This window comes from Vulpes lagopus, chromosome 12 (assembly GCF_018345385.1).
Source record: "Vulpes lagopus strain Blue_001 chromosome 12, ASM1834538v1, whole genome shotgun sequence".
In the NCBI taxonomy this organism is placed as follows: domain Eukaryota; kingdom Metazoa; phylum Chordata; class Mammalia; order Carnivora; family Canidae; genus Vulpes; species Vulpes lagopus.
The window spans coordinates 26,578,086-26,604,140 of NC_054835.1; the positions used below are offsets into that span (position 1 = coordinate 26,578,086).

Genomic DNA, 26,055 nt, shown 5'->3' on the forward strand with positions numbered 1-26,055 from the left:
CCTTATCAAAATTACACTAAATGTAAATGAAGTAAAACCTTAGTTAAAAGGCAGAGGTTAGCAGAATGGACTTTTAAAAATGATCCAACTATACGCTGGCTCTAAAACATACACTTTAAGTTCAGAGATACAAATATTGAAAGTAAAAGAAATATTATTTAATCATAAGAAGGAATAAAGTAACGATTCATCCTATGATACAGATAACATTGAAAACATGCTAAGTGAAAGAGCTACACACTAAAGGCTACCTATTATATGATTCCATTGATATGAATGTCCAGGAAAGGCAAATCCACAAAACACATAAAGTAGTGGTTACCAAGGGGTAAAGGGAGGTAAGAATGGGAAGTGACTACTACTGGATAAGGGTTTATTTTTGAAGTAAAGAAAATGTTCTGTAATTAGACCATTAGTGGTGATAGCTACACAACTTTATAAATACACTCAAAACTACTGATTTCCATATTTTAAAAGAGTGAATTCTACGGTATGTGGATTATATCTAAAAAAAAGTTTTTTATAGGGATGCCTGGGTGGCTCAGTGGTTGAGCATCTGTCTTTTGCTCAGGTCATGATCCCAGGTTCCTGGGACTGAGTCCTACATCAGGCTCACCTCAGGGAGCTGCTTCTCTCTCTGCTTATGTCTCTGCCTCTCTCTCTGTGTGTCTCTCATGAATAAGTAAATAAAATCTTAAAAAAAAAATTTAAAATAACAAAAAGAGATCAACTTCAGATTAAGAAAAATTACATTAAAGAAAGAAAAAATAATTAAGAGGCTTCTGAATTTTCCAAAATTCAAGATTTTGAAAAATTATAATAGGAATCAATTGGTAGAATAATTAGAAAATAAAAACTAGCTGAAAATTATGAATAAGAAAACTTTCCTCCTCTGTGCTAGAATACTAATTTAGAACCTTCTCTGTTTCATACTTTTTTTAATTGTGAAGAAATAATTACTCTCAGTATTACACACCAAAATTTTCAAAACATTTCCTGTCTTTAAGTTCATGTTTCATGATGAATGAATTTTTATTATAGTATTCATTCTACATAGAAAAAAACCCCTGTGAACCATTTGTTGTGTATCTTTTTAGACCCACATAGCATAATTAAGTGATATAAAAACTATTCTAAAGTAACATTTAAGTAGGTAATTTTTATTATAATAAAGCCAATGCTTTTAATTTAAAATTTTCATTTATTTAGATAATATACTTTTACTATGAAGCCATCTTACACCTGTCATTTTTAATAGTTTTTTATTGTTAAAAGAGAAGGTAAATAAATATACACTAACAAGAGTATTATGATGAAAATCAATAGCAACGGTAGCAAAAATAACTTCTAAAAATGAGTATCAGAATTGATACTCACTGGGTGTCACAGACTATCAGAAAGTAAAAATTAGTTAGAAATAGAAGATGCTTTTAAATACGATTAAGATAAAAACCATTAGTGTTCATTGTCGCCAATCTGTCTACATTAAGATGTATAAAAGTCTAGTACCTGATTTCTTATCAAAGACTAAGTAGCCAAAGAAAAGTGATAATGCTTATAAACTTAGTTGATTCATCATCATGGTTACTGATCTTTCTGTGGAAACTGTTTACAATGTTATTATAATTAAATATGCTTTCAAATTGTGAATTACAGGTCTGTAACACAATGATATTTTATCAATAGTGCCTATTATGTAATAATTAAGAAATGGTATCTAATATTAGATGTTAAGAACATCCTGATCTTAAAGTGATCATCAATATACATATTATTCATTAATTAAAAACAGGATTTCATTACTTGGCTTGCCATTTTTAAATCTTTAAACATCTTTCTCCTTTTTAATTTTTTTTTCTGGCTAATAATTTGCTTTAGCTGAATTCCTGCCTGCCTATTATATATAATTATTAAATATTCTAGACTTCATAAAGGTGAAGTAGAAGCTTGTAGGAAATGTAAACTATCACATAAGATTGATTACCTAAAAATTCATGGCATGTCAACTTGTATAAACAAAAATTCTAAACATTCATTTTAAAATTGAATTTGAGGGGCATCTGGGTGGCTCAGTCAGTTAAGTGTCTGCCTTCAGTTCAGGTCATGGTCTCAGGGTCCTGGGATGCAGCCCTGCTTGGGGCTCCCAGCTCATTGCTGAGTCGGCTTTTCCCTCTACCTCTCCCCCGAATCGTGCTCTCTTTCTCAAATAAATAAAATCTCTAAAACAAAACAAAACAAAACAAAACAAAACAAAACAAAAAACCCTGAATTTGAACTATATTGGAACAGATTTTATCAGAAGCTACTCATTGGATATCATTTATATTGCCATATCAGCTGACCTAATGAAAGGCAGAATATATCCACTTATGCACTTTTGTTAAAGGCAAAGTATTAAGGGAACTGTTATATTGTTGGTTTGACCACCTTGTTTTCCTGAAGGATAAAAATCATCACATAATAAAAACATACCATATTTCCATATAAAAAGATTTTATATTATCCTTTCCAGATAAACATTTTAATACATTTTCATCTAATTTGTGATGAAAATTTTTATTTTTCTGATGTTTTGTTGTGTAAAAAAAGTTTTACTGATTATAATTTACATATAACAAAATGCTTTCTTTTTAAGTGAATAGTTCAATGAGTTTTAACAAATGCATGTACCCTAGAAACTCCCACCATAATTAAAATATGAAACATTTACATTTTCCTGAAAGTTCCTTTGTGCCATTATAGACTGAGTTTTTCTCACTCAAAATTTATATGTGGTAGTCTTAATCTCCAGTATCTCAGAATATGACTATATTTAAAAATAAGGTCCTTAAAGAGGTGATTTTAGTTTTAATGTTTTAGCTTTTATGTTTAGGTATATGATGAACTTTGAAATTTTTGGATAAGGTTATAAAGTGTCAGTGTTCATTTTATCCATATGGATATATATGTGTTCCATTTCCTGAAGAGACTTCCACTTGTCCAATAAATTATCTTTGTCAAAAGCCAACTGATGTGAATCTATTTCTGGACTCTACTCTGTTTTATTGAGAATATATGTCTATCCCTATGCCCAATATTTCTGTAGCTTCACAGGAAATCTTGAAACCAGTTATTTAAGAATTCCAACTTTGTTTTTACTTATTTTCCTAAATTTTAAAATAATTCGCACTTTTGTATGAATTATAGAATCATGTCAATGTCTTAAAAAAAAGGCCTATTGAAATATTTACTAAGATTAGCTTGAATGTACAGATGAATTTCAGGATAATAGATAATAATACTGAGACTTCCAAACTCATGAACATAGTATCTACTGGTATAGATTTTATATATACCGGCTTTAATTTCTCTCAGCAATGTCTTGTACTTTTTAGTGCATCTAATTTTTAGTGTTATATGATTTATAGTGTTATCTGAACTAATACTGTTTTAAATTTTACTTTCCAATAAACAGACATACAGTCTGTTTATGTATACAGTTGACCCTAGAACAACACAGGGGTTAGGGGCACCAACACACCTGCTTAGTCAAAAAGCCACATATAACTTCTGACTCCCCCAAAACTATTAATAGCCTGTTGTTGAATACAAGACTTACCAATAATATGAATAGTCAATTAACACATTTTTTGTATGTTAAGTGTAATATATACTATTCTTATAATAAAGCAACCTAAAGAAAAAAAATTATTATTAAGAAAATCAAAAGGAAGAGGGGGACATGGGTGATGCAGTTGGTTGATTCTATTTCCCTCTACCCCTCCAGCTTGTGCTCTAAATTAAAAATCTTAAAAAAATTTTTTTTTTTTATTAAAAAGAGAAGGGGCACTGGGTGGCTCAGAGGTTGATTGTCTGCCTTTGGCTCAGGGCGTGATCCTGGGGTCCTGGAATTGAGTCCCGCATCAGGCTCTCCATGGGGAGCCTGCTTCTCCCTCTGCCTATGTCTCTGCCTCTCTGTGTCTCTTATGAATAAATACATAGAATCTTTTAAAAAAATATTTAAAAATTAATTTAAAAAGAGAAAATCATGAGGAAGAGAAAATATATTTATAGTACAGCACTGTGCTTTTAAAAAAATTGACATGTAAGTGGGCCTGTGCAGTTCAAACCCAAGATGAGGGGCACTTGCACTGACTGTCTCTAGATTGAGAACTTGCTACATTCAGTTATTAATTCTAGTAGTTTTTTTTTTAATTCGTTAGCGAAAAAGTACATAATCATATTATCTGAGCAAAACCAATTTTACTTATTCTTTTGAAATCTTTGTAATTTTATTTCTTGTTTTTGTCTCACTGTAGCATATACAGTACAATGTTTATAATAGACTAGAAAACAGACAACTGTGCCTTGTTCCTAAAAATGAGCAAAAAGCATTCAGTCTTAGAACATTAAGCAGGATGTTAGCTCTAAGTTTTTCACAGATTCTCCTTTATCAGATTGTTCATTATTTACTAGAGGGTTATATTATGAATTGGCATTAAATTTTGCAAAATGCTTTATCTGTAACTTTTTAGATGAACATGTTTTTCTAACTTATTCTATTTAAGAATTTAATTATACTGGTGGATTTTTGAGGACGAAAGTATTATTAGCTTCCTAGGATGAATCTCACTTGGTCTTGATGTATGATCCTTTTTATATGAAGGGATTATATTTACCAGTTATTTTTTTGGCCTGTGTTGGTCTACAGTTTTATTTTCTTGTAATATCTTGTAATCAGAGTTATACTTGCCTAATGACATAGGAAGTGTTCCTCCTTCCTTCTGAGTCTGGGTAGTATTGGTACTTTTTCTTGATAGAATTAATCAATAAAGATACCTGAGTCTACAATTTTCTTTCTGGTTTTAATACATACTCCAATTTGTTCAACAGATTTATTAATTTGAATTATCTAATTCTTGTTGAGTCAGTTTTGGTAATCTGTGTCTTTGAAGGAATCTATCCATTTCATATAAGTTGTTTAACTGCTTGGCATAAAGTTGTTGAAAATATTCCTTTATTATCTTTTTAATTCAATGAAATATATGATGATATTCCCACTTAATTCCTAATACTGGTAATCTTGCCTTCCCTTTTTATCCTGACCAGCTTTGCTAGATTCTATTAACTTTATTAATACATTTTAATAATGAGTACAGCTCTTCATTTAATTCATTTCTATTATTTCTTGGTTTTCTATTTTATTGATTTTTGTTCTTCATTATTTTCTTTCCTCTATTTAGTTTGTTGGTTTTTTCCTCAGAAATTTGGATTATGATTTTAAGAACTTTTTTTTCTAATAAGCAGTAAAAGCTATAAATTCCCTCTAACTTCACCTCTACTATATAAATCGTGATATATTTCCCTTATATCTCAATTCAAATATTTAGGAAATAATGGCTGAATTTTTCCCAGATGTGATGGAAGAAATGAATATACAAATCCACGAAACGTAATGAGTTCAATCAGAATTAATCCAAAGTGACTCAAAGATACTTTGTAATTAAACTGCCAAAGATAAAGAACAAAAACCTAAGAGGCCAGGAAGCAGTGGCCTCTGTTAAAGAAAAAACTATCAGCCAACTACTGGCTGGCTGTACTATATCTGACAACACTGTCCTTCAAAAATATTATGACAGATCCAGATAAACAAAAGTGGAGTTTATTACAGTAGACCTCCCTCTGAGAAAAGCTAAGATGAGGACTTCTTTTGAAATGAATGAACATAAAATAGTAACTTAAAATGGCATAATGATACAAAGATCTCCAGTAAAAGTAAAAACATGAAAAAAGATAAAGCCATTATTGTTATAATTTTGGTTTGTAACTCTATGTTAATTTTCTAAAGGATTTAAAAGGCAAATGCATAAAAAATTATTATAAATCTTTGTTGGACACACATGTATAAAGAAGTAATCCATGATACCAATAACACAAAGAAGAGATGGAACTGTTTAAATGTGAGGTTTTGTACATAAATGAAGTTCAATTGTTATCAATTCTAATCAGACTCTCACAACTTTAGGATGCTAATAAGTAATCCCCATAGTGAGCAAAAAGAAAGTATCTATAAATATACACAAAATAAAGCAAAATGTATAGCTACAAAAAATCAACTGAACAATAAAGAGGGTGGTGATGGAGAATTGTGGAACATGAAAGTTTAAAACATACAGAAAATAAATAAATAAATGGCAGAATAGATTTAAAAAGATGGTCCAACTATATATTGACTATAAGAGATTCATTTTAGATCTAAAGACATTAAGGTTGAAAGTGAAAGGATGGAAATGCTATTCCACACAAATGGTAGGGTGCCATAACTAATATCAGACAAAATAGACTTTCAGTCAAAAACTATTACAAGGGTCAAAGGATACTATATATTGATGATAAAAAGGTCATTTCATGAAAAACATACATAACAATTATAAACATATGCACCAAAATTGTAATCCCAAAATTTATTAGGCAAACGATGGCAGAATTGAAGGGAGAAACTGACAATTACGGATGTCTGGGTGGCTGAGCCACTGAGTGTCTGCCTTTGGCTCAGGGTATGACTCCGGGATCCGGGGATCAAGTCAGCACCAGTATCCTACAGGGAGCCTGCTTCTCCCTCTGCCTATGTTGCTGCTTCTCTCTCTCTTTCATGAATAAATAAATAAAATCTTTAAAAAATAATTTTAAAAAAGAAACTGACAAGTATATAATATTGGAGACATCAAAAGCCCATTTTCAATAATGAATAGGAATTGGATAGAGCTAAGAATGGAAATAAAGAATTGGAACAGCACTATAATCTAGTTGAATCTAACAGGCATGCACAGAATTTCAATCACAACAGAGAATACACATTCCAAAATGGACACAGAACATTCTCCCAAAGACACCACGTAAGTGCACAACACAAGACTTACTAGATTTAAAAAGACTGTAATCATATAAAATATCTTTTCTTATCACAATAGAATAAAACTAGAAATCAATAAAAGAAAGAAAACTAGAAAACTCACAAATGTGGGCAACCCGGGTGGCTCAGTGGTTTAGCGCCACCTTCAGCCCAGGGCATGATCCTGGAGACCCAGATCGAGTCCCACATCAGGATCCCTGCATAGAGCCTGCTTCTCTCTCTCTGCCTCTTTTAAAATCCTTAAAAAAAAAAAAGAATACATAGAGACTAGAAAAGAGTAGAGGAAATCAGTAAAACCAAAGTTGGTTATTTGAAAAAATTAATAAAATTAAGAAACGTTGGGCTACTTTGACTTTGGGTATGTGTGAGGGAGACTCAAATTACTAAACACAAAAGAAAGAGACGTCACTACCAATTATACAGAAATAAGGATTATGAAAAATATTATAAACAATTGTATGCCACCAAACTCGATAACCTAGATAAAAAGGGCAAATTTAAAGAAACATACAACTTACAAATACTGAATCATGAAGAAATAGAAAATGTGAATAGACTTAAAGTTCGTAAGGAGATTGAATCAAAAGCCTTCCAACATAGAAAATCTCTGAGCCCAGTGACATCACTGGCAAATTTTACAAATCATTTAAAGACAAATTAACACCACTCCTACTCAAACTCTTCCAAAAAACTGAAGAGTAGAGAATATTTGTTAACTTGTTCTATGAGTCTAGTATCCTGAGAGCAAAGACAAAGATGGAAGCAAAAGAAACTAGAGACAATATCTCTTACACATATTGATCCAAGAATCTTCAACAAATATAAGCAAAACAAATTCAGCAGCATACTAAAAGGATTATAAACCATGACCACGGGGGATTATTCCCAAAATTAAAAAAGAGTGGTTCAATATATGAAAATCAATCAATGTAATACACAGCATTAATAGAATGAAGGACAAGAAACCACATGATTTTCAATTGATTCAAAAAAGTATCAAACAAAAATAGTCAATAAACTAGGAGTTGAAGGTAATTTCTTCAACATAGTAAAGCAAAAAAAAAAAAAAAAAGCAAAACAAACAAACAAACAAAAAACATAGTAAAGCAATATATGAAATATCCACAGGTAACATCACACTCAATGGAACAAGTCAGAGATGTCAGTTTATACCACTTCTATTCAACATACTACAGTTCTAGCCAGAATAATCAGGCAAGAAAAGGAAATAAAAGACATCCAAACTAGAAAGGAAAAACTAAAATGATCTGTTTGTAGATGTGATCTTATAAATAGAGAGCAAAAGATTCCACCCTCCCCCACACACACAGACCAAATAGAAAGCAAACAGATTCAGAAAAGTTGCAGGATACAAAATCAATACAGAAAAATTAGTCCCTTTCCATACAGCATCAATGAGCAATTGGAAAAGGAAGTTAAGAAAACAATCCATTTGCAACCACATGAAAAAATACTTAGAAATAAATTTAACCAAGAAGGTTAAAGAATTGTACACTGAAACTACTAAACATTGCTGAAAACAATTAAAGAAGACATAAATAAATGGAAAGACATCCCATGTTCATTGATTGGAAGAGTTAATATTATTAGTAATACTACCAAAACAAAATATAGATTCAATGCAATCCCTATCAAAATCCCAACATCGTTCTTTTGCAGAAAAAGAAAAACTCCATCCGAAAATGCATAAGGAATCCTGAAACTCCAAATAGATAACGCAATCTTGAAAAAAAAAAAATTAGAGGATCTACACTTGCTAACTTTAAAACTTAATGTAAAGCTGGAGTAATTGAAACAGTAATGGCATAAGGATAGATTTATAGACCAAGGAAACAGAACAGGAAGTCCACTTGCAAGTCCTTGCATATGTGGTTAATGGGTTTTCAACAAGGGTACCAATAGCACTCAATGAAGAGAATCTTCTCAACAAATGATGCTGGGAAAATTTGGTATCCATATGCAAAAAAAAAAAAAAAAAAGTGGGCCCATACCTTACACTATAGGCAAAAATTATCTTGAGGTGCCTGGGTGTCTCTGTTGGGTGAGCATCCAGCTCTTGATTTCAGCCCAGGTCATGATCTCAAGGTCATGGGATCAAGCCCTGTGTCCAGCTCAGCACAAAGTCTGCTAGTGACGCTCTCTCTGCTCCTCTCCCTGCTCTCTCCTACTCTCTAAAATAAATAATATCTTTAAAAAATTATCTCAAAAACCTAAAAGATTTAAATTTAACAGCTAAACTATTAAACCCCTAGAGAAAACATAGGGGGAAATCTTCATGACATTAGATTTAGCAATAATTTCTTGGTCATGACACCAAAAGTAGAGGTAACAAAAGAAAAAATAGACAAATTTTTTTAAAAAGAATTTTTATTTATGAGAGACACAGAGAGAGGTAGAGATATAGGCAGAGGGAGAAGTAGGCTCCCCATGGGGAGCCTGATGTGGGGCTCATTCCCAGGACCCTGGGATCATGCCCTGAGAAGATGCTCAACCACTGAGCCACCCAGGTGCCCTGACAATTAACTTGATCAAAATTTCAGTCTAAGGGATGTCCACTCTCACCACTGCTATTCAACATAGTATTGGAAGTCCTAGCCTCACCAATCAGACAACAAAAAGACATTAAAGGCATTCAAATTGGCAAAGAAGAGTCAAACTCTCCCTCTTCGCCGATGACATGATACTCTACATAGAAAACCCAAAAGCCTCCACTCCAAGATTGCTAGAACTCATACAGCAATTTGATAGTGTGGCAGGATACAAAATCAATGCCCAGAAATCAATGGCATTTCTATACACTAACAATGAGACTGAAGAAAGAGAAATTAAGGAGTCAATCCCATTTACAATTGCACCCAAAAGCATAAGATACCTAGGAATAAACCTAACCAAAGAGGTAAACGATCTATACCCTAAAAACTATAGAACACTTCTGAAAGAAATTGAGGAAGACACAAAGAGATGGAAAAGTATTCCATGCTCATGGATTGGCAGAATTAATATTGTGAAAATGTCAATGTTACCCAGGGCACTTTACCCGTTTGATGCAATCCCTATCAAAATACCATGGACTTTCTTCAGAGAGTTAGAACAAATTATTTTAAGATTTGTGTGGAATCAGAAAAGACCCCAAATAGCCAGGGGAATTTTAAAAAAGAAACCATAGCTGGGGGCATAACAATGCCAGATTTCAGGTTGTACTACAAAGCTGTGGTCATCAAGACAGTGTGGTACTGGCACAAAAACAGACACATAGATCAATGGAACAGAAAAGAGAACCCATAAGTGGACCCTGAACTTTATGGTCAACTAATATTTGATAAAGGAGGAAAGATTATCCATTGGAAGACAGTCTCTTCAATAAATGGTGTTGGGAAAATTGGACATCCACATGCAGAAGAATGAAACTAGACTACTCTCTTTCACCATACACAAAGATAAACTCAAAATGGATGAGAGATCTAAATGTGAGACAAGATTCCATCAAAATCCTAGAGGAGAACACAGGCAACTCCCTTTTTGAACTTGGCCACAATAACTTCTTACAAGATACATCCAGGAAGGCAAGAGAAACAAAAGCAAAAATGAACTATTGGGACTTCATCAAGATAAGAAGCTTTTGCACAGCAAAGGATACAGTCAACAAAACTAAAAGACAACCTACAGAATGGGAGAAGATATTTGCAAATGACATATCAGATAAAGGGCTAGTTTCCAAAATCTATAAAGAACTTATTAAACTCAACACCAAAGAAACAAACAATCCAATCATGAAATGGGCAAAAGACATGAAGAGAAATCTCACAGAGGAAGACATGGACATGGCCAACATGCACATGAGAAAATGCTCTGCATGGCCAACATGCACATGAGAAAATGCTCTGCATCACTTGCCATCAGGGAAATACAAATCAAAACCACAATGAGATACCACCTCACACCAGTGAGAATGGGGAAAATTAACAAGGCAGGAAACAACAAATGTTGGAGAGGATGCAGAGAAAAGGGAACCCTCTTACACGGTTGGTGGGAATGTGAACTGGTGCAGTCACTCTGGAAAACTGTGTGGAGGTTCCTCAAAGAGTTAAAAATAAACCTGCCCTACGACCCAGCAATTGCACTGTTGGGGATTTACCCCAAAGATTCAGATTCAATGAAACGCCGGGACACCTGCACCCCGATGTTTCTAGCAGCAATGTCCACAATAGCCAAACTGTGGAAGGAGCCTCGGTGTCCATCGAAAGATGAATGGATAAAGAGGATGTGGTTTATGTATACAATGGAATATTACTCAGCCATTAGAAACGACAAATACCCACCATTTGCTTCTACGTGGATGGAACTGGAGGGTATTATGCTGAGTGAAGTAAGTCAATCGGAGAAGGACAAACAGTGTATGTTCTCATTCATTTGGGGAATATAAATAATAGTGAAAGGGAATATAAGGGAAGGGAGAAGAAATGTGTGGGAAATATCAGGAAGGGAGACAGAACATAAAGACTCCTAACTCTGGGAAATGAACTAGGGGTGGTGGAAGGGGAGGAGGGCAGGGGGTGGGGGTGAATGGGTGACGAGCACTGAGGGGGACACTTGACGGGATGAGCACTGGGTGTTATTCTGTATGTTGGTAAATTGAACACCAATAAAAATTGATTTATTAAAAAAAATTTCAGTCTAAAACTTTTACGCATCAAAGAACACTCACAGAGTGAAAAGACAACTCAAAGAATGGGAGATAATATTTATAAAGCATATATCTGACAAGGGATTAATATCTAGAATATATTTTAAAACTCCTATAACTTAACAATAAAAATGACAAAAACCTGATTCAAATATGAGGAAAGGACTTGAATAGACATTTCTCCAAAGATAGACAAATGGCAAATAAGCACAAAAAACACCACTAGTCATTAGGGAGATGCAAATCAAAACCACAAGGAGATACCACTTCATATCCATTAAGATGGCTATTATCCAAAAACCAGAAAATAACAAAGGTTGGCAAAGATGTAGAAAAATGGAAATCTTTATGCAGTGCTGTTTTCTAAAGATTTTTTTTTTTATTTACTCATGAGAGATACAGAGAGGGAGGTAGAGACACAGGCAGAGGGAGAAGCAAGCTCCCCACAGGGAGCCCTATGCGGGATCCGATGCTAAGACCCCAGGATCACACCCTGAGCCAAAGGCAGACGCTTGTCCACTGAGCCACCCTGGCATTGCTCAATGCTGTTTTCTACAGCTAAAACTGTACAGCTGGTGTGGAAAACAGCATGTTGGTTCCTCAGAGTTATACAGAATTATAATACAATATAGCAATACCATCTCTAGATATATCCCAAAGAATTGAAAGCAAGGGCTCAAACAGGTATCTGTATACCAATGTTCACAGCAGCATTACAACAGCCAAAAGGTGGAAACAACTCAAGTGACCACTGATAGATAATGGATAAACAAAATGTGGCTCATACATAAAATGGATTATTCAGCTATAAAAAATAAAATTGATACATGGTACGACATGGACGAACCTTAAAAACATTAAGAGAAATAAGCCAGATACAAAAGGACAAATTTGTATGATTCTATTTATATGAAGTACCTAGAAGAGACAAATTCTTAACAGAGTAGATAGAATAGAGATCACGAGAGACTGCAGCTAGGGACTCGGGGGAGCTACTATTTCATAGAGAATTTGTTTGAGATGATGCAAAATTTGTAGAAATGGACAGTGTTTATCATTGCACAAATTGCAAATATATTTAATGGCATTAAACTACACTTAAAAATGTAAAATGGTGTAACTACACTTAAAATGATACATTTTATGTTATGCATGTTTCATAATTTTAAAAAAAGAAATAGCAATAAATATCAGAGGAATAGATCAGAGATTTGAGAAACCTCGGAGGTACAGAACTGAAAAGTGAGGTTGTTTTTTATTATCATCATTTTTTATTAATTATGTATAAGAATTACTTTGATAACAAATTAATTTTTAAAGCTTAAAAAAAGAAATTGCAATATTTCAAAAATGAAAAACTGGGAAACTTTTTTGACATGTTCTATAGAGAATTAATATCCATGCAATCTATTAAGAGTCTATACAAATCAATGAAAAAGATAAATATAGTATAGACAATAAGAAAATAAAGAAGCAAAACCCCTGGAACTATCAATTCCACTATTTAATAAAAGAAATAAACTAAAACAGAAACAAAATACTTTTGAAAGCTTATATTCTGTATCTTCCCATTCTTTTTTAGTTGAAAGGTAGAAGCAGAAAAATAATCCATTCGTTATACCAATTTATAAAACTGCTAAAAAGTATATTTAAATGTTAGTCTCTGTAGTTACACAATAATCAATCATCAACTTCAGTAACTATAAAAATACTGTGCTCAAAAAAAAGAAATATTGTGCTAAATCTATTCCAAAAATTAAATTTAGGAGGTAACATTCCATTTATATTTAGAGTAGTTACTTTTCTTCTAGCAAGTAAATATACTAAGAATTTAGAATATATTTTTATTTATTATTATTATTATTTTTAAAGATTTTATTTATTTATTCATGACAGACACAGAGAGAGAGGCAGAGATACAGGCAGAGGGAGGAGCAGACACCATGCAGGGAGCCCGACGTGGGACTCGATCACGGGTCTCCAGGATCACGCCGTGGGCGGAAGGTGGCGCTAAACCGCTGAGCCACCAGGGCTGCCCATAGAATATATTTTTAAACTACTGAGACTGGCTAACAAAAATTATGTTATTTGAAAACCAGACAATATGGTTCATTGTTCAACAAATAGTCTGTTTTCTTTTTCACTGTAACTTTTTCAATGACAATTATATTATCGTCTATTTTAATAACTTTATATTAGATTTGGTTTTCCTCTCTATATACAAAAAACAGAAACAAAAAAATCCATACCAAACTGCTTCCTGGCATATAAAGAATCATTCTTACCATGTATTTGAAACCTAGCAGAATATGAAATTGTTCATTTACATAACTGGGCATTTCCAGCTCACTTCTGGGATTGTGATTGAGATTTTACTTTTCTTTAGCTCTAATTTTAATTATTAGTTTTCCTTAACATACCTGTTTGGTGTAAATTTTCAGACTCTGGGATAAGTATTGCTTTCTATTAAGAATTTTTAAGATGTTTATGTCCATTTTTTTTTTTAGATGTTCTTGAAAAAAAAAAAAGCCTGTTTAAATTTCTTCTGAAAGCAATTCCTTCAATTTACCTACAGGACGACTAATTTACTGTCCCTGGCTAACAAAGTATGTGTCCCCTTCAGGCTGCTATAACAAAATACCTCAAGTTGGATAGCTTTTAAACATAAGAAATTTATTGAGTACAGTCCGGGAGGCTGGAAAATCCAAGATCAAGGCACCGGCATGGTCACATTTGGTGAGGACCCTCTTTCTGGTTCATAGTTGGCATCTTTTTTCTCTGTCCTCACATGGGAGAAGGGGCAAGGTTTCTCTCAGGTCCTCTTTTACAAACACTAATCCTATTCATAGGAATTCTAACCTCATGACTTAAGCGCCTCCCAAAGACCCCATTCCTACTATCACCATCTTTAGGGGTTAGGATTTCAACATATGAAATTCTGGAGGTCACATTCAGACATAGCAGTATGTATATAAATGAAAAGAAAATAGGAGAGCCAAAAAGTTATCAGTATTGCCACTCAAATATATTACTTATGTATGCTACTATGCTTACATATATAATTTCCTATGAGAAAAGAAAGGGGAATACCACTTTTCTACATTGGAATTTAGCTTGGATTTTGATAAAGTATGATTTTACTCTCAGGAATTATATGTAGTTTTAATGCTTTGAATATTAGGACTAACATATACCATATAACTCAATTTTACACAAGAAAATATTATTAAAAACCAGAGAGGTTAAAGAAGAAAAATATCTAGCCAAGTACATGAAGTAAAAAAGATAAGTAACAAAGGAAGTCTGACTTTAGATTCAGATTAATGAAACATTCAGAAGTATAATTTATGAAAGTAAAGAATGCACTTTTTTCCTTCAACTGTGAAAAAATCCAGTTGTCCCTAAGAATAAAAATAACATACACATAAACAATCCTATATAACTAACACCACTTGAAGACTTTTAGTCTCTTAGAGTTTCAAGTAAAACAGAACAACCAATATCTTAAACAATAAATAAGTAAAACAATGTATGATGCTTAGGAAGGCATAATTCTTTTGTTGCTTCTGAACTCTGGAAGTTTATCACGGTAATCCCACGTGATTTTTTTTTTAAAGGCAAAAGAAACAATAAATATTCCCGTACCTTGTAAGATGGCAAGAAACACAAAATTCCTTGGCTCACAGTCTGACACACAGATAACAAAAGTGCTCCCACTTCATCCTGGAATTCAAATGTTTCTGTGTGCTGGAAGGTAGCACAGAGATTCCGACCCTTGGGGCCTGACCCAATGGTGCCCACCCAAACCTAGAATATAAATATGTTATATTAGAGTCATGCCTACACCAGGGCAGGCAAATTAGCATTTAGTTGAGAGCATTTAGTTATGTATGTCAAGAAAAGATCAAGCAACACGTTTAGAGGAAATTTATTTTTAAACTGTTGGTGTTTCTCTATTATCATTAATTATATATAAATCTAATTTATAAAAATTTAACTTTAAATTTTACTTTTAATTTTACCACTGACAACTTATGATAAAACCATAAAGAGTTTTACCTACCTATTTCCTCAACAGCTTTGCAAAACTAAACACAGTAGCAAAATTTTGTGGGATGTGAACAAATGAAATGAGTAAATTAGAAGTGACTCCAAACTCTTAGAAATGAAGGCTTGTATGATCTGCTGTAGATAAGTCTCTAAGACTCAACTATGACAAGAGCTAAGTATATTCAACATGAATATACTTAACAAATTTACAAATTCACTGAGGCTCAAAGATCTACAATCCTAAAAAAAAAATCAGACCCACCAATTTTACAGTTATTTCCTCTACATTTATACAGATCTAACTTTAGTATACTTGACTAAGAGACAGAAAAAACTTTATTTGTAATCTAAAGAGAAGAAAGACCTCAGATTGTTAAGAATATAATAGTCCTATATTTTCAAATGATGCAGGAGATCGAGGTACATTTTGCAAGATGATAGCTGATGGACACCAGTTGGTTTCATCAACTTTTAAGTAAATTAACTAGTAAAGACAAACTGATATTAAGTGTTTCCTGACATGAGGCAATAAGAAGTAAGAATATTACCTATACAGTATTGTTACCAAACTGTTTAACATGAATCTTATCAAGAGGAAACAATCAGATAAAATCCAGACCATAAAACATTCCTCAAGATAAACGCTGACTTAAATTCTATAAAAAATGTCATGAAAGACCAAAAAAAGAAAAAAAAGGGCAAAAAACAGTATTAAAGACTAGATATATAAAAGTGCAATATATAATTCTTGATTGGATCCTAGATCAAGAATAAATAGGTATGGGATCCCTGGGTGGCGCAGCGGTTGGGCGCCTGCCTTTGGCCCAGGGCGCGATCCTGGAGACCCGGGATCGAATCCCACGTCGGGCTCCCGGTGCATGGTGCCTGCTTCTCCCTCTGCCTGTGTCTCTGCCTCTCTCTCTCTCTCTCTGTGACTATCATAAATAAATAAAAATTAAAAAAAAAGAAATAAATAAAAATTAAAAAAAAAAAAGAATAAATAGGTATAATGACATTTTGGAAATAACTGGAGAAATATAGACACTAATATACCAATACTGAATTTCTTGGATATGATCATGGTATCGTGGTTATGTAGGATTACATTCTTATCCTTTTTTAAAAAATATTTTATTTATTTGAAAGAGGGAGACAATGTAAAAAAAAAAAGAAAGAGGGAGACAGGCAGAGGGAGAAGGAAAGAAGGAATCCAATCCCAAGAGTGGAGGCCTACGTGGGGCTCAATCTCATGACCCTGAGATCATGACCTGAGCCAAAATCAAGAGTTAACCAAGGTGAGCCACCCAAGTGCCCCTTATGTAATTGTTCTTTAGAGACATGCTAAACTAATTAAGGGAAAAGTGTCAAGATGTATGCAAATTACTTTCTCATAGTTTATCCAAAAAATGTGCATTATACATATATATCTGTATGATGTAACTGTTAACATTTGCAATATTCCTCTTCTGTCTCTCACATATACACCTGCAAAATGTTAACAACTGATGAATCTAAATGAAGGGTATAAAGATGTTCACTATATTAATACTATTTTTTGTACCTTCCTAAGTTTATAATTGCTTAAGATAAGAAGTTGGGGGCATCACCAAATGAATGGACAACCAAAATGTGGTACATAAATACATACAATGGATTATCATCCACCCTTAAGAGGAAGGAAATTCTGACTCAGGTTACAACATGGATGGACCCTGAAAACATCATACTAAATGAAACAAGCTACTCATAAATAAAAATGCCTGTGGTTCCACTTAAATGAAGTATATAGAGTATCAAATTCATAAAAATAGAAAGTAGATGATAGTTACCAAGGGCTGAGAAGAGGGGGAAACGGAGACTTATTCAATGGGAAAAGAATTTCAGTTCTGCAAGATTTGAAAAAGTTCTCGAAAGTGGGTGTACAACAATGAAATATACTTAATAGGATTGAACTATACCTTTAAGACTGGTTAAGATGGTAAATTTTATGTTGTACATGTTTCATTATTTTTATTAAAATAAAAATGAGGAAAAATAAATAAATAAAATAAAATAAAAATGAGGGGTGCTTGGGTGGCTCAGTTAAGTATCTGACTCTTGATTTCAGTTCAGGTCATGATCTCAGAGTTGTAAGAGAGAGCCCCACGTCTGGCTCTGCACTGAGTGTGGGTCCTGCTTGAGATTCTCTCTCTTCTCCCTCTGCTCTACTCCCCTCCCTCTCTAAAGAAAATAAAAATAAAAATATTTTTATAACAAAAATAAAAATACTTTTATATAACAAAAATACTCAAAAAAGGCAAGAGTTTACTCTTTAAAAAGATTATTGAAGTGATAGACTTACACTGACACTGATTAAAAAACCAAAACCATAGATGCAGAGAATACAAATTGGCAATATCAGATAGGAATAAGAAAAACATGGCTACAGATGTTAAAAAGGTAATAAAACACTTCACCATATTAAATAAATTTTTAAAAATTGGGGGAAATATAATAGAATTCAACTGAACAATTAGCATTTTTACTATTATAATCCACTGACATTACAGGTTAAATGGGCTTTTGTATACTAGAGTGAGAACATAGAATCTATAACAACATTCTTATGAGAAAACATGTTAAATTTATTAATAACTTCCTATATTTTTGAACCTCTAAAAAAAGGAAACTTAAAACTATGGAACATGATAGCACTGGGTGTTGTATGCAAGTGCTGAACCACTAAACTGTACACCTGAAACTAATATGACACTGCATTAACTAACTGGAATTTAAACAAAGACTTTAAAAAACTGTGCAACATATCTTTTTACCTCACTACTATTTATAGCAATGTCTCTAAACAGGAGCATTCTGGCATTATAGAAAGCACAATTCTTAGTTACATAGGAGCTTAATGTTCAAGGCCTCTACCTACTAAATATGAGTAGTTCCTCCCAAGTGATTGTGAAAACCAAAAATGTCCCCACAAATACACTTTGGTTGAAAACAACAGCTGTATGGGGTGCCTGGGTGGCTCAGTCAGTTGGGCATCTAACTTCAGCTCCGGTCCATGAACTCAAGGTCCTAGAATCAAGCCCCACATCAAGCTCAGTGTTCAGCAGGGAGTCAGTTTGTCCCTCTCCCTCTGCTCTTCCCCCAATCATGCTTGCTCTCTCCTTCTCCCTGTCTTTCATTTTTTAAAGGAAAAAAAAAAAAAAACACCTTTATAAAGAACTAGCATTGTGTTAGGCACACAGGTGATGCCAAGTATGTAGCTAGCTGGTTTAAATTACGTCATAAAAAAGTAGCAGAAGGTAGATTGACAAATGACAATTCAAATATTCCTAGGGAAAAAAAAAAAACAAATATTCCTAGGAAATTAAATAATATTTATGTGGTATTGGTATAAAAACATTAAAATCTTAAGTTATAGGACTCATAAGAGTACTTTTAGTTCGTTTCAGATATTCAACATATGCTGAACACTAATACCAGGTATCAAAGTACAGTGGAAGAATGGGGACATAAAAAGAATAAGGATATACCACTGTCTGTTGGAAAAGAGAAGCACATGAACAAATAATTATGCAATAGGAACCATGTGAAGACATTAAAATTTTTGCTTTCTTTTTAATTATTTTTAAAAACCTAAAACATATTTAAGTTAAGAAACTGCAATATAATTTTAGCATCTAAAGTGTATATTTTTACTCATTGAGCTAAACAAATCAGTATTTCCTTTTGTTGACACTACCAAATAGCTGGCAGATTTTCCTTTTATTCTAAAGCTAAACTGTTGAATTTTCTAGCAGGATCTGTTAGTATTTCAGGTACTTTCAGTTTTCTTTATATAAAATTATATTGAGGTAAAAAAGACTGAGAGCCTCCAAAGAACATACTAACCTGTGACTTATTAATGACATGATTAGCCTCCAGTTGGATTGTAAATGTAACACCAAGTTCTGATGAAAAGGATTTCATTGGTGATAATGTTCCAGATGTCAAAACAATCGTCAAAACTTTGCCATTAATATCTGAAAAGGCCTAAAAGGAAACAATATTAAAAACATAAACTCATCTTTATAAGAGCTAAACATATTTATTTAATTGCTGGTATTGAGCAAGATGACAGAATCTTCATTTACAACATGACCGGCTTACCACAGCTGGATTTAAGCACCAAAAGTTTAGCACATGAACTGCAGTTTTCTGTCTTAAATGTTTTTTATTTTTTGCTGGAGCAAAGAATCCATTTTTATCTGAAGTATCAGTCTGATTTATCCAAGAATAAGTCTGTTGAATAGCAACTTTATAATCATCTGCAAATCTGAATGAAAACAAAATGGTAAGTTAATGGCAATTAAATTATATGAAACTTATATAATGCCCCAGCTACACACAATATAAAAACTGATTAACTTAAAACTAAATCGAGGAGCACCTGGGTGGCTCAGTCAGTTAAAGCATCTGCCTTTGGCTCAGGTCATGATCCAAAGGTCCTGTGATTGAGCTCCACATCAGGCTCCCTGTCCAGCAGGGAGTCTGCATCTCCCTCTCTCTATTATTTCCCTTGCTTGTGCACTCTCTCTCTCTAATGAATAAATAATGTTAAAAAAGAAAAACTAAATTGAGACTCCTAGTGTTTTCCCAAAGATAACATTTTCCCCATCAACAACCCCAACACAAATTAAATTCAGTATTTTTTTTTTTAAGATTTTATTTACTTATTCATGAGAGACACAGAGACACAGGCAGAGGGAGAAGCAGGCTCCATGCAGGGAGCCCGATGTGGGACTCGATCCCGGGACTCCAGGATCATGCCCTCGGCCAAAGGCAGGCGCTAAACCACTGAGCCACCCAGGGATCCCCTAAATTCAGTATTTCTGATAGAAAATGAGCCATTATATCTTACAACCAACTTCCTCTTTCAGAGATTAGATATCACATAAACATCTATCCCTTACTATTTCCCATCCCTATGTTTTAAAATACATAAATCATGGCAGAGCCAGAATTAAAATCCAGGTCTCCTAACTCCTAGTCTAGAGTTCTTCGCTCTGTTTTACGTTATCAGCTACAAAACAGGTAAGTTATCCTTAAAGAAACTAAACAGTAGATTATACATTTTTATTATATGAGAAAATAAACGAGTTACAAGATTTTTAAGTTCCTTTAAAATATGGGTCTCAGACTCCATTAACTTTTAATAAAGGTACTGATCTCTGTGATCCCATGCAACTTATAACTTCTCAATAAGAGGTTTTGCACAAAAGAGCTATGCAAACTTCAGCTGAAACAGAATAAAATGTACTATTCTCTACAATCTCCTCACAATAATACTGACAGTTAATTTCACCCCTAGAGAGATCAGATCTCAAAGTTCAAGTCACAAACCCTACAATCTGTGGAGTGAGTTTTATAACAGTACTGGGAGCTAAAAACATTTAGAAGAAAACACAGGGGAAAATCTTAATGATACCAGATTTGGCAATATTTCCTGTATATACCAAACGCACAAGCAACAAAAGAAAAAATAAACTGGACTTCACCAAGATTAAAAAACTTTTGTGCATCTGACACTATCAGAGAGTGAGAAGACAACCCTCGGAATGAAAAATACTTGTAAAACGTATACCTGATATGGGATTAATATGGAGCATATACAGGTAACTTTTATAACTCAACAACAACAAAAAACTCAATTCAAAAATGGGCATAGGGGATCCCTGGGTGGTGCAGTGGTTTGGTGCCTGCCTTTGGCCCGGGGCGCGATCCTGGAGACCCAGGATCGAATCCCACGTCGGGCTCCCGGTGCATGGAGCCTGCTTTTCTCTCTGCCCCTCTCTCTCTCTGTGTGACTATCATAAATAAATAAAAATTTTAAAAAAAGGAATAATTAAAAATGGGCATAGGACGTGAATAGACATTACTTCAATGAGGAAATGCAAATGGACAATAAAAATGTGAAAAGATGCTCAATTAGCCGTTAGTGGAGGGTGGAATAAATTGAAACCTGGTATAGTTCAAAAGCAGATACCACTTTATACTCATTAGGATGGCTATTATCCAAAAAGCCAGAAACAGCAGCACCTGGATGGCTCAGTGGTTAAGCATCTGCCTTTGGCTCAGGGTGTAATCCCAGGGTCCTTGGATGGAGTCCTGCATCAGGCTCCCTGCAGGGAGCCTGCTCTTTCCTCTGCCTATGTCTCTGCCTCTCTCTCTGTGTCTCTCATGAATGAATAAATAAAATCTTTAAAAAACAAAACAAACAAAAGCCAGAAACGAGTATTGGCAAGGACATTGAGCAACTATAAATGTTGTGCATAACTAAGGGAATCTAAAATATGCAGTTGCTATGGAAAATAGCATGTTGATTTCTCAAAAAGTTAAATACAGAATGACCGTGTGATCTGAAATTCCAGGTACGTACCTGAAAGAATTAAAAGCAGGGACTCAAACAGATACTTGTATATCAATGTTCACTATAGCACTATTCACAATAGACTAATGGTGAAAATAATCCAAATGTCCATCAACATAAAAGGTATAAACAAACTATGGTATATACATACAGTGGAATCTGAATATTCAGCCATAAAAAAGAATGGCATTCTGATACATGGTACGACTTGGATGAACCTTGAAAACATTATACTAAGTTAAATAAGCCAGATGCAAAAGAAGAAATATTATATGGTTTCACTTTATAAGAGATACCTAAAAGGGGCAAATCCAGGGAGCTGAAAGAATGGAGGTTACTAGAGGTTGTAGGAAGAGGGAAATGGTAAATATTGTTTCATGGGCATAGAGTTCCTGAAGAAGTTCTGGAAATGGACTTTCCAAAGTGGTGATGGTTGCACAACAGTGTGAATATACTTAATGCTACTAAAAGGTACACTTAAAAGAATTAAAATAGTAAATTCTGTTATGTATATTTTATCATAAAAAAATTGGAACCAGATAGTACTATAATTTATTTTATTTTTTTAGATTTTTAATGTATTTATTCATGAGAAACACAGAGAGAGGCAGAGACATAGGGAGAGGGAAAGGGAGGCTCCCTGCGGGGAGTCTGATGTGGGACTCAATCCCAGGACCCCAGGATCACGACCCGAGCCAAAGGCAGATGCTCAACCACTGAGCAACCCAGGCATCCCAGTACTATAATTTAATAAGGGGTAGAGTGAAGGGAGTTGTTTCTCATTTTCCACATTTTAACAAATAGAGGCTTTATGCAATAAGAAGATACATTCTGACACTGGGACAAACATATCTAAAACTATCCTTAAAACCTAAATGTTTAAGTTTAATCATATACAACTATAAATTTAATACTGCAGTAACTTTAAAAATGTATTTAAAATACATTTATTTTTTATTTCAATACTCATTTTCATTAATAAAGACTAATTTTGATTGATCCAAATCTGTGTCAATAAGAATAATACTTATACCCACTTCTTTACAACGAACCTAAGTACTCACACAAAATACAGATTAAACACATCCTGGCACCCAATAAAACTAATATTTTTAAGAGGAAAAATACAAATCATATATATTTACTAACCTGCTATTTTGCCTAAAAAGATAGTCAAACACCATAAAAAGTCCTTTGAGCATTATTTGAGTTGAAGCACTAATAATCGGCACTTCTCTGGTCTCCTCTTTACCATGAATTGGTAAGACTTTTTCTTCTTTTTGAAGGATAGCAGAAAAGTGTCCCTGTAAGAAATTACATTAAGTACATGGCAGGAAACGAGAAGAAGAGAAATACAAACCTCTTAAAACTATAATATAACCCAAATGAAAGATACATTGAAATTTTAGGGAAACATTGTTAATAAGTGCTAAAAGTATGTTTTAAATTCCTACATAGGGCAGCCCCGGTGGCGCAGAGGTTTAGCGCCGCCTGCAGCCCAGGGCGTGATCCTGGAGACCTGGGATCTAGTCCCCCGTCGGGCTCCCTGCATGGAGCCTGCTTCTCTCTCTGCTTGTGTGTCTGCCTCTCTCTCTGTGTGTGTCTCTATAAATAAATAAGTAAAATCTTTAAAAAAATAATAAAAATAAAATAAATTCCTACATATTCCCTCAATTGGTATCCTACAGAAAAGTACATCTTTAAGTCTCTTATACCACCAAATATACATTTTACTTACCATTCTCACAATAGTTATATCATAATTTTTTATTAATTCAATATTTTATTCATTTTTTTACAAGAGAACAGACCTACACCTTTATTTACTTTTCAGCAAGTTTAAGTCCTTGAGGATTACATGATGATAAGTCCTGAGCATTACATGGATTCTGTGGCCAATGGCTTTAGCAGGAAGTTTGCTTCAGAATTTAGGACAAACCATGCCACTGTTTCCATGAACACAAGTTACTTTTTCCCAGAATACTCTGGTTTTGTTTGGTTTGCCACCAGGAGTGTTGTTCTTTGTTTTGTACACATAAGCATATGTCTTGCTTAGTCAGAAGTCAATTTCATCTCAATCATAAACACCTTCAATTTTAAGAAGAGCTGTGTGCTCCCTCTGGCCCCGGAGACCCCGCTTATAGCCAACAAAAATGGCCTTGGACCACAGCCTTCCAGACATAATTGTCACTTTAGGAGTTCTGTTCCCAGCAGGCCTCCACAGGCTCCAAAATTAAGTCAATATTTATTTTTAACAAAATTGTGATTATATATATTATACACTAATAATAGCTAACCCATATATAGTATACTGATCATATTTCCTTTCTTTAGTAACACTTTCATTTACTTTTTCCTAGTGTTTATGCTTAAATCAACCTTTTCAACAAACAAACCAATAAATAAATAAATAAATTCCCATATATTCCCAAATTCTCTTCAGAGTCAAAGACATTTTAACAATAAGTTATATATTTAGGAGGTTCATTACTTCTTGAGGCAATCAGGGTATTATTATAAAGTGCCCTTCAAAAGTAATGAACTAGGTATACCTGGCTGGCTCAGTTGGTAGGCCATGCAAACTTTGATCTCAAGAATGTGAGTTCAGGCCCCATGTTGGGTATAGAGCTAATTTAAAAACAAAAACAAAAACAAAACAAAACAGTAAAAGAGAACTAAAATGTGCCAAACAGTTTTTCCAAAGAGCTTAAAAGAGTTGATATGCCATCTAAATGCCTGAATTACTTCCAGGTAGTATTCCAATGATGAGAATAATATGATTGTATGACAAGCAAAAATTTTTAAATGAAAAAAGGAAATAATAAATGCTAAATACAAAATGTATACTAATTAACTCATTTTTTGCATGTGGCTCATAAGTTTTAACAAATGTTCTAGAGTTAGACAGCAGTGACAGTTGCATAATTCTGTAACTATATTAAAAACTACTGAATTGTATATATTTTTTTGAATTGTATATTTTAAAAGGGTAGTTTTCATGGCATGTGAATTATACCTCAATCAAGCTGTTAATAAAAAATAAAACAAAGAATTTTAAAACAATGCAGTAGACATATTCCTAAATGACGTAACACTGGTAATATAGTCTCTTTTGGGTAGCAATAAGACCAGAATATCTGTTTCACTTCCTGTGATAAACAATGTACTGGAAGTTTAAGCTAACAAAGAAAGAAAGAAAATGTGATGGAGTTGGAAGGAAAGAGAATAAAGTTACTACTTACAGACAGTATAATTACATAGAAAATTTGAGAATCCATAGACAAACCAGGTAGTATAAGATAGTTTAACAAAGTGGTTGGCTGGCTACAAGATAAATAAATAAAAATCAACTACCACATTTATACAGCAGTAATAATTAGAAAATGTAATTTTAGCATTTGAAAAAGAAACAAATTTTAACTTACTTAGAAATAAATCTAAAACTCCTAAGACTTTTAAAAATAAAATAAAATTTTATTGACATATATGACATAATAAGTGAAGAACTTTATACATCTTATTTGTGAATAGGAAAACTCCCATATTATAAATATATCAACACTCTAAATTAACCCATAAATTCAGTGAAATTCCAACCAAAATTCCAACAGAATTTTTCATGAAAATTTACAAGTTAATTTTAAAATTCAGCCAAGATCATCCTCAAAGGAAAAGAACAAAGTGAAGAGATCCACCCTACCAGGTATCAGCATACTTCTAATGCTAGAGTAATTAACCAATATGACAGTTTATTTTTATTTTTTTAAGATTTTATTTATTTATTCATGAGAGACACAGAGAGACAGGAAGAGACATGAACAGAGAGAGTAGGCAGAGAGAGAAGCAGCCTCCCGACCCAAGCAGAAGGCAGTCAACCATTGAGCCGAGGTGCCCCAAATATGACAGTTTAGATAAACAGAATCATAGAACAAAGTCCAGAAATTAATTCACAAATAAATGAAAATTAGATATGTGGCAGAAGTGTCATTACAAATCAGAGATAAA

At 33.5% G+C, this 26,055-nt stretch overlaps 1 protein-coding gene and 1 pseudogene across 1 annotated transcript in view; both read right to left on the bottom strand.

The window, feature by feature from the left end:
- The window catches only part of BRIP1 (BRCA1 interacting helicase 1), a 186,060-nt gene that overhangs the window by 89,148 nt on the left and 70,857 nt on the right, over positions 1-26,055 (bottom strand). Inside the window, exons 11-14 of the mRNA XM_041726192.1 lie at positions 23,200-23,354; positions 19,791-19,956; positions 19,533-19,673; positions 15,243-15,404 (exon numbers count right to left, since the gene is read on the bottom strand). Coding sequence (XP_041582126.1) covers positions 15,243-15,404; positions 19,533-19,673; positions 19,791-19,956; positions 23,200-23,354 — 624 coding nt within the window. The remainder of the gene's footprint in view (positions 1-15,242; positions 15,405-19,532; positions 19,674-19,790; positions 19,957-23,199; positions 23,355-26,055) is intronic.
- Positions 23,870-24,232, bottom strand: LOC121473147 (annotated as a pseudogene).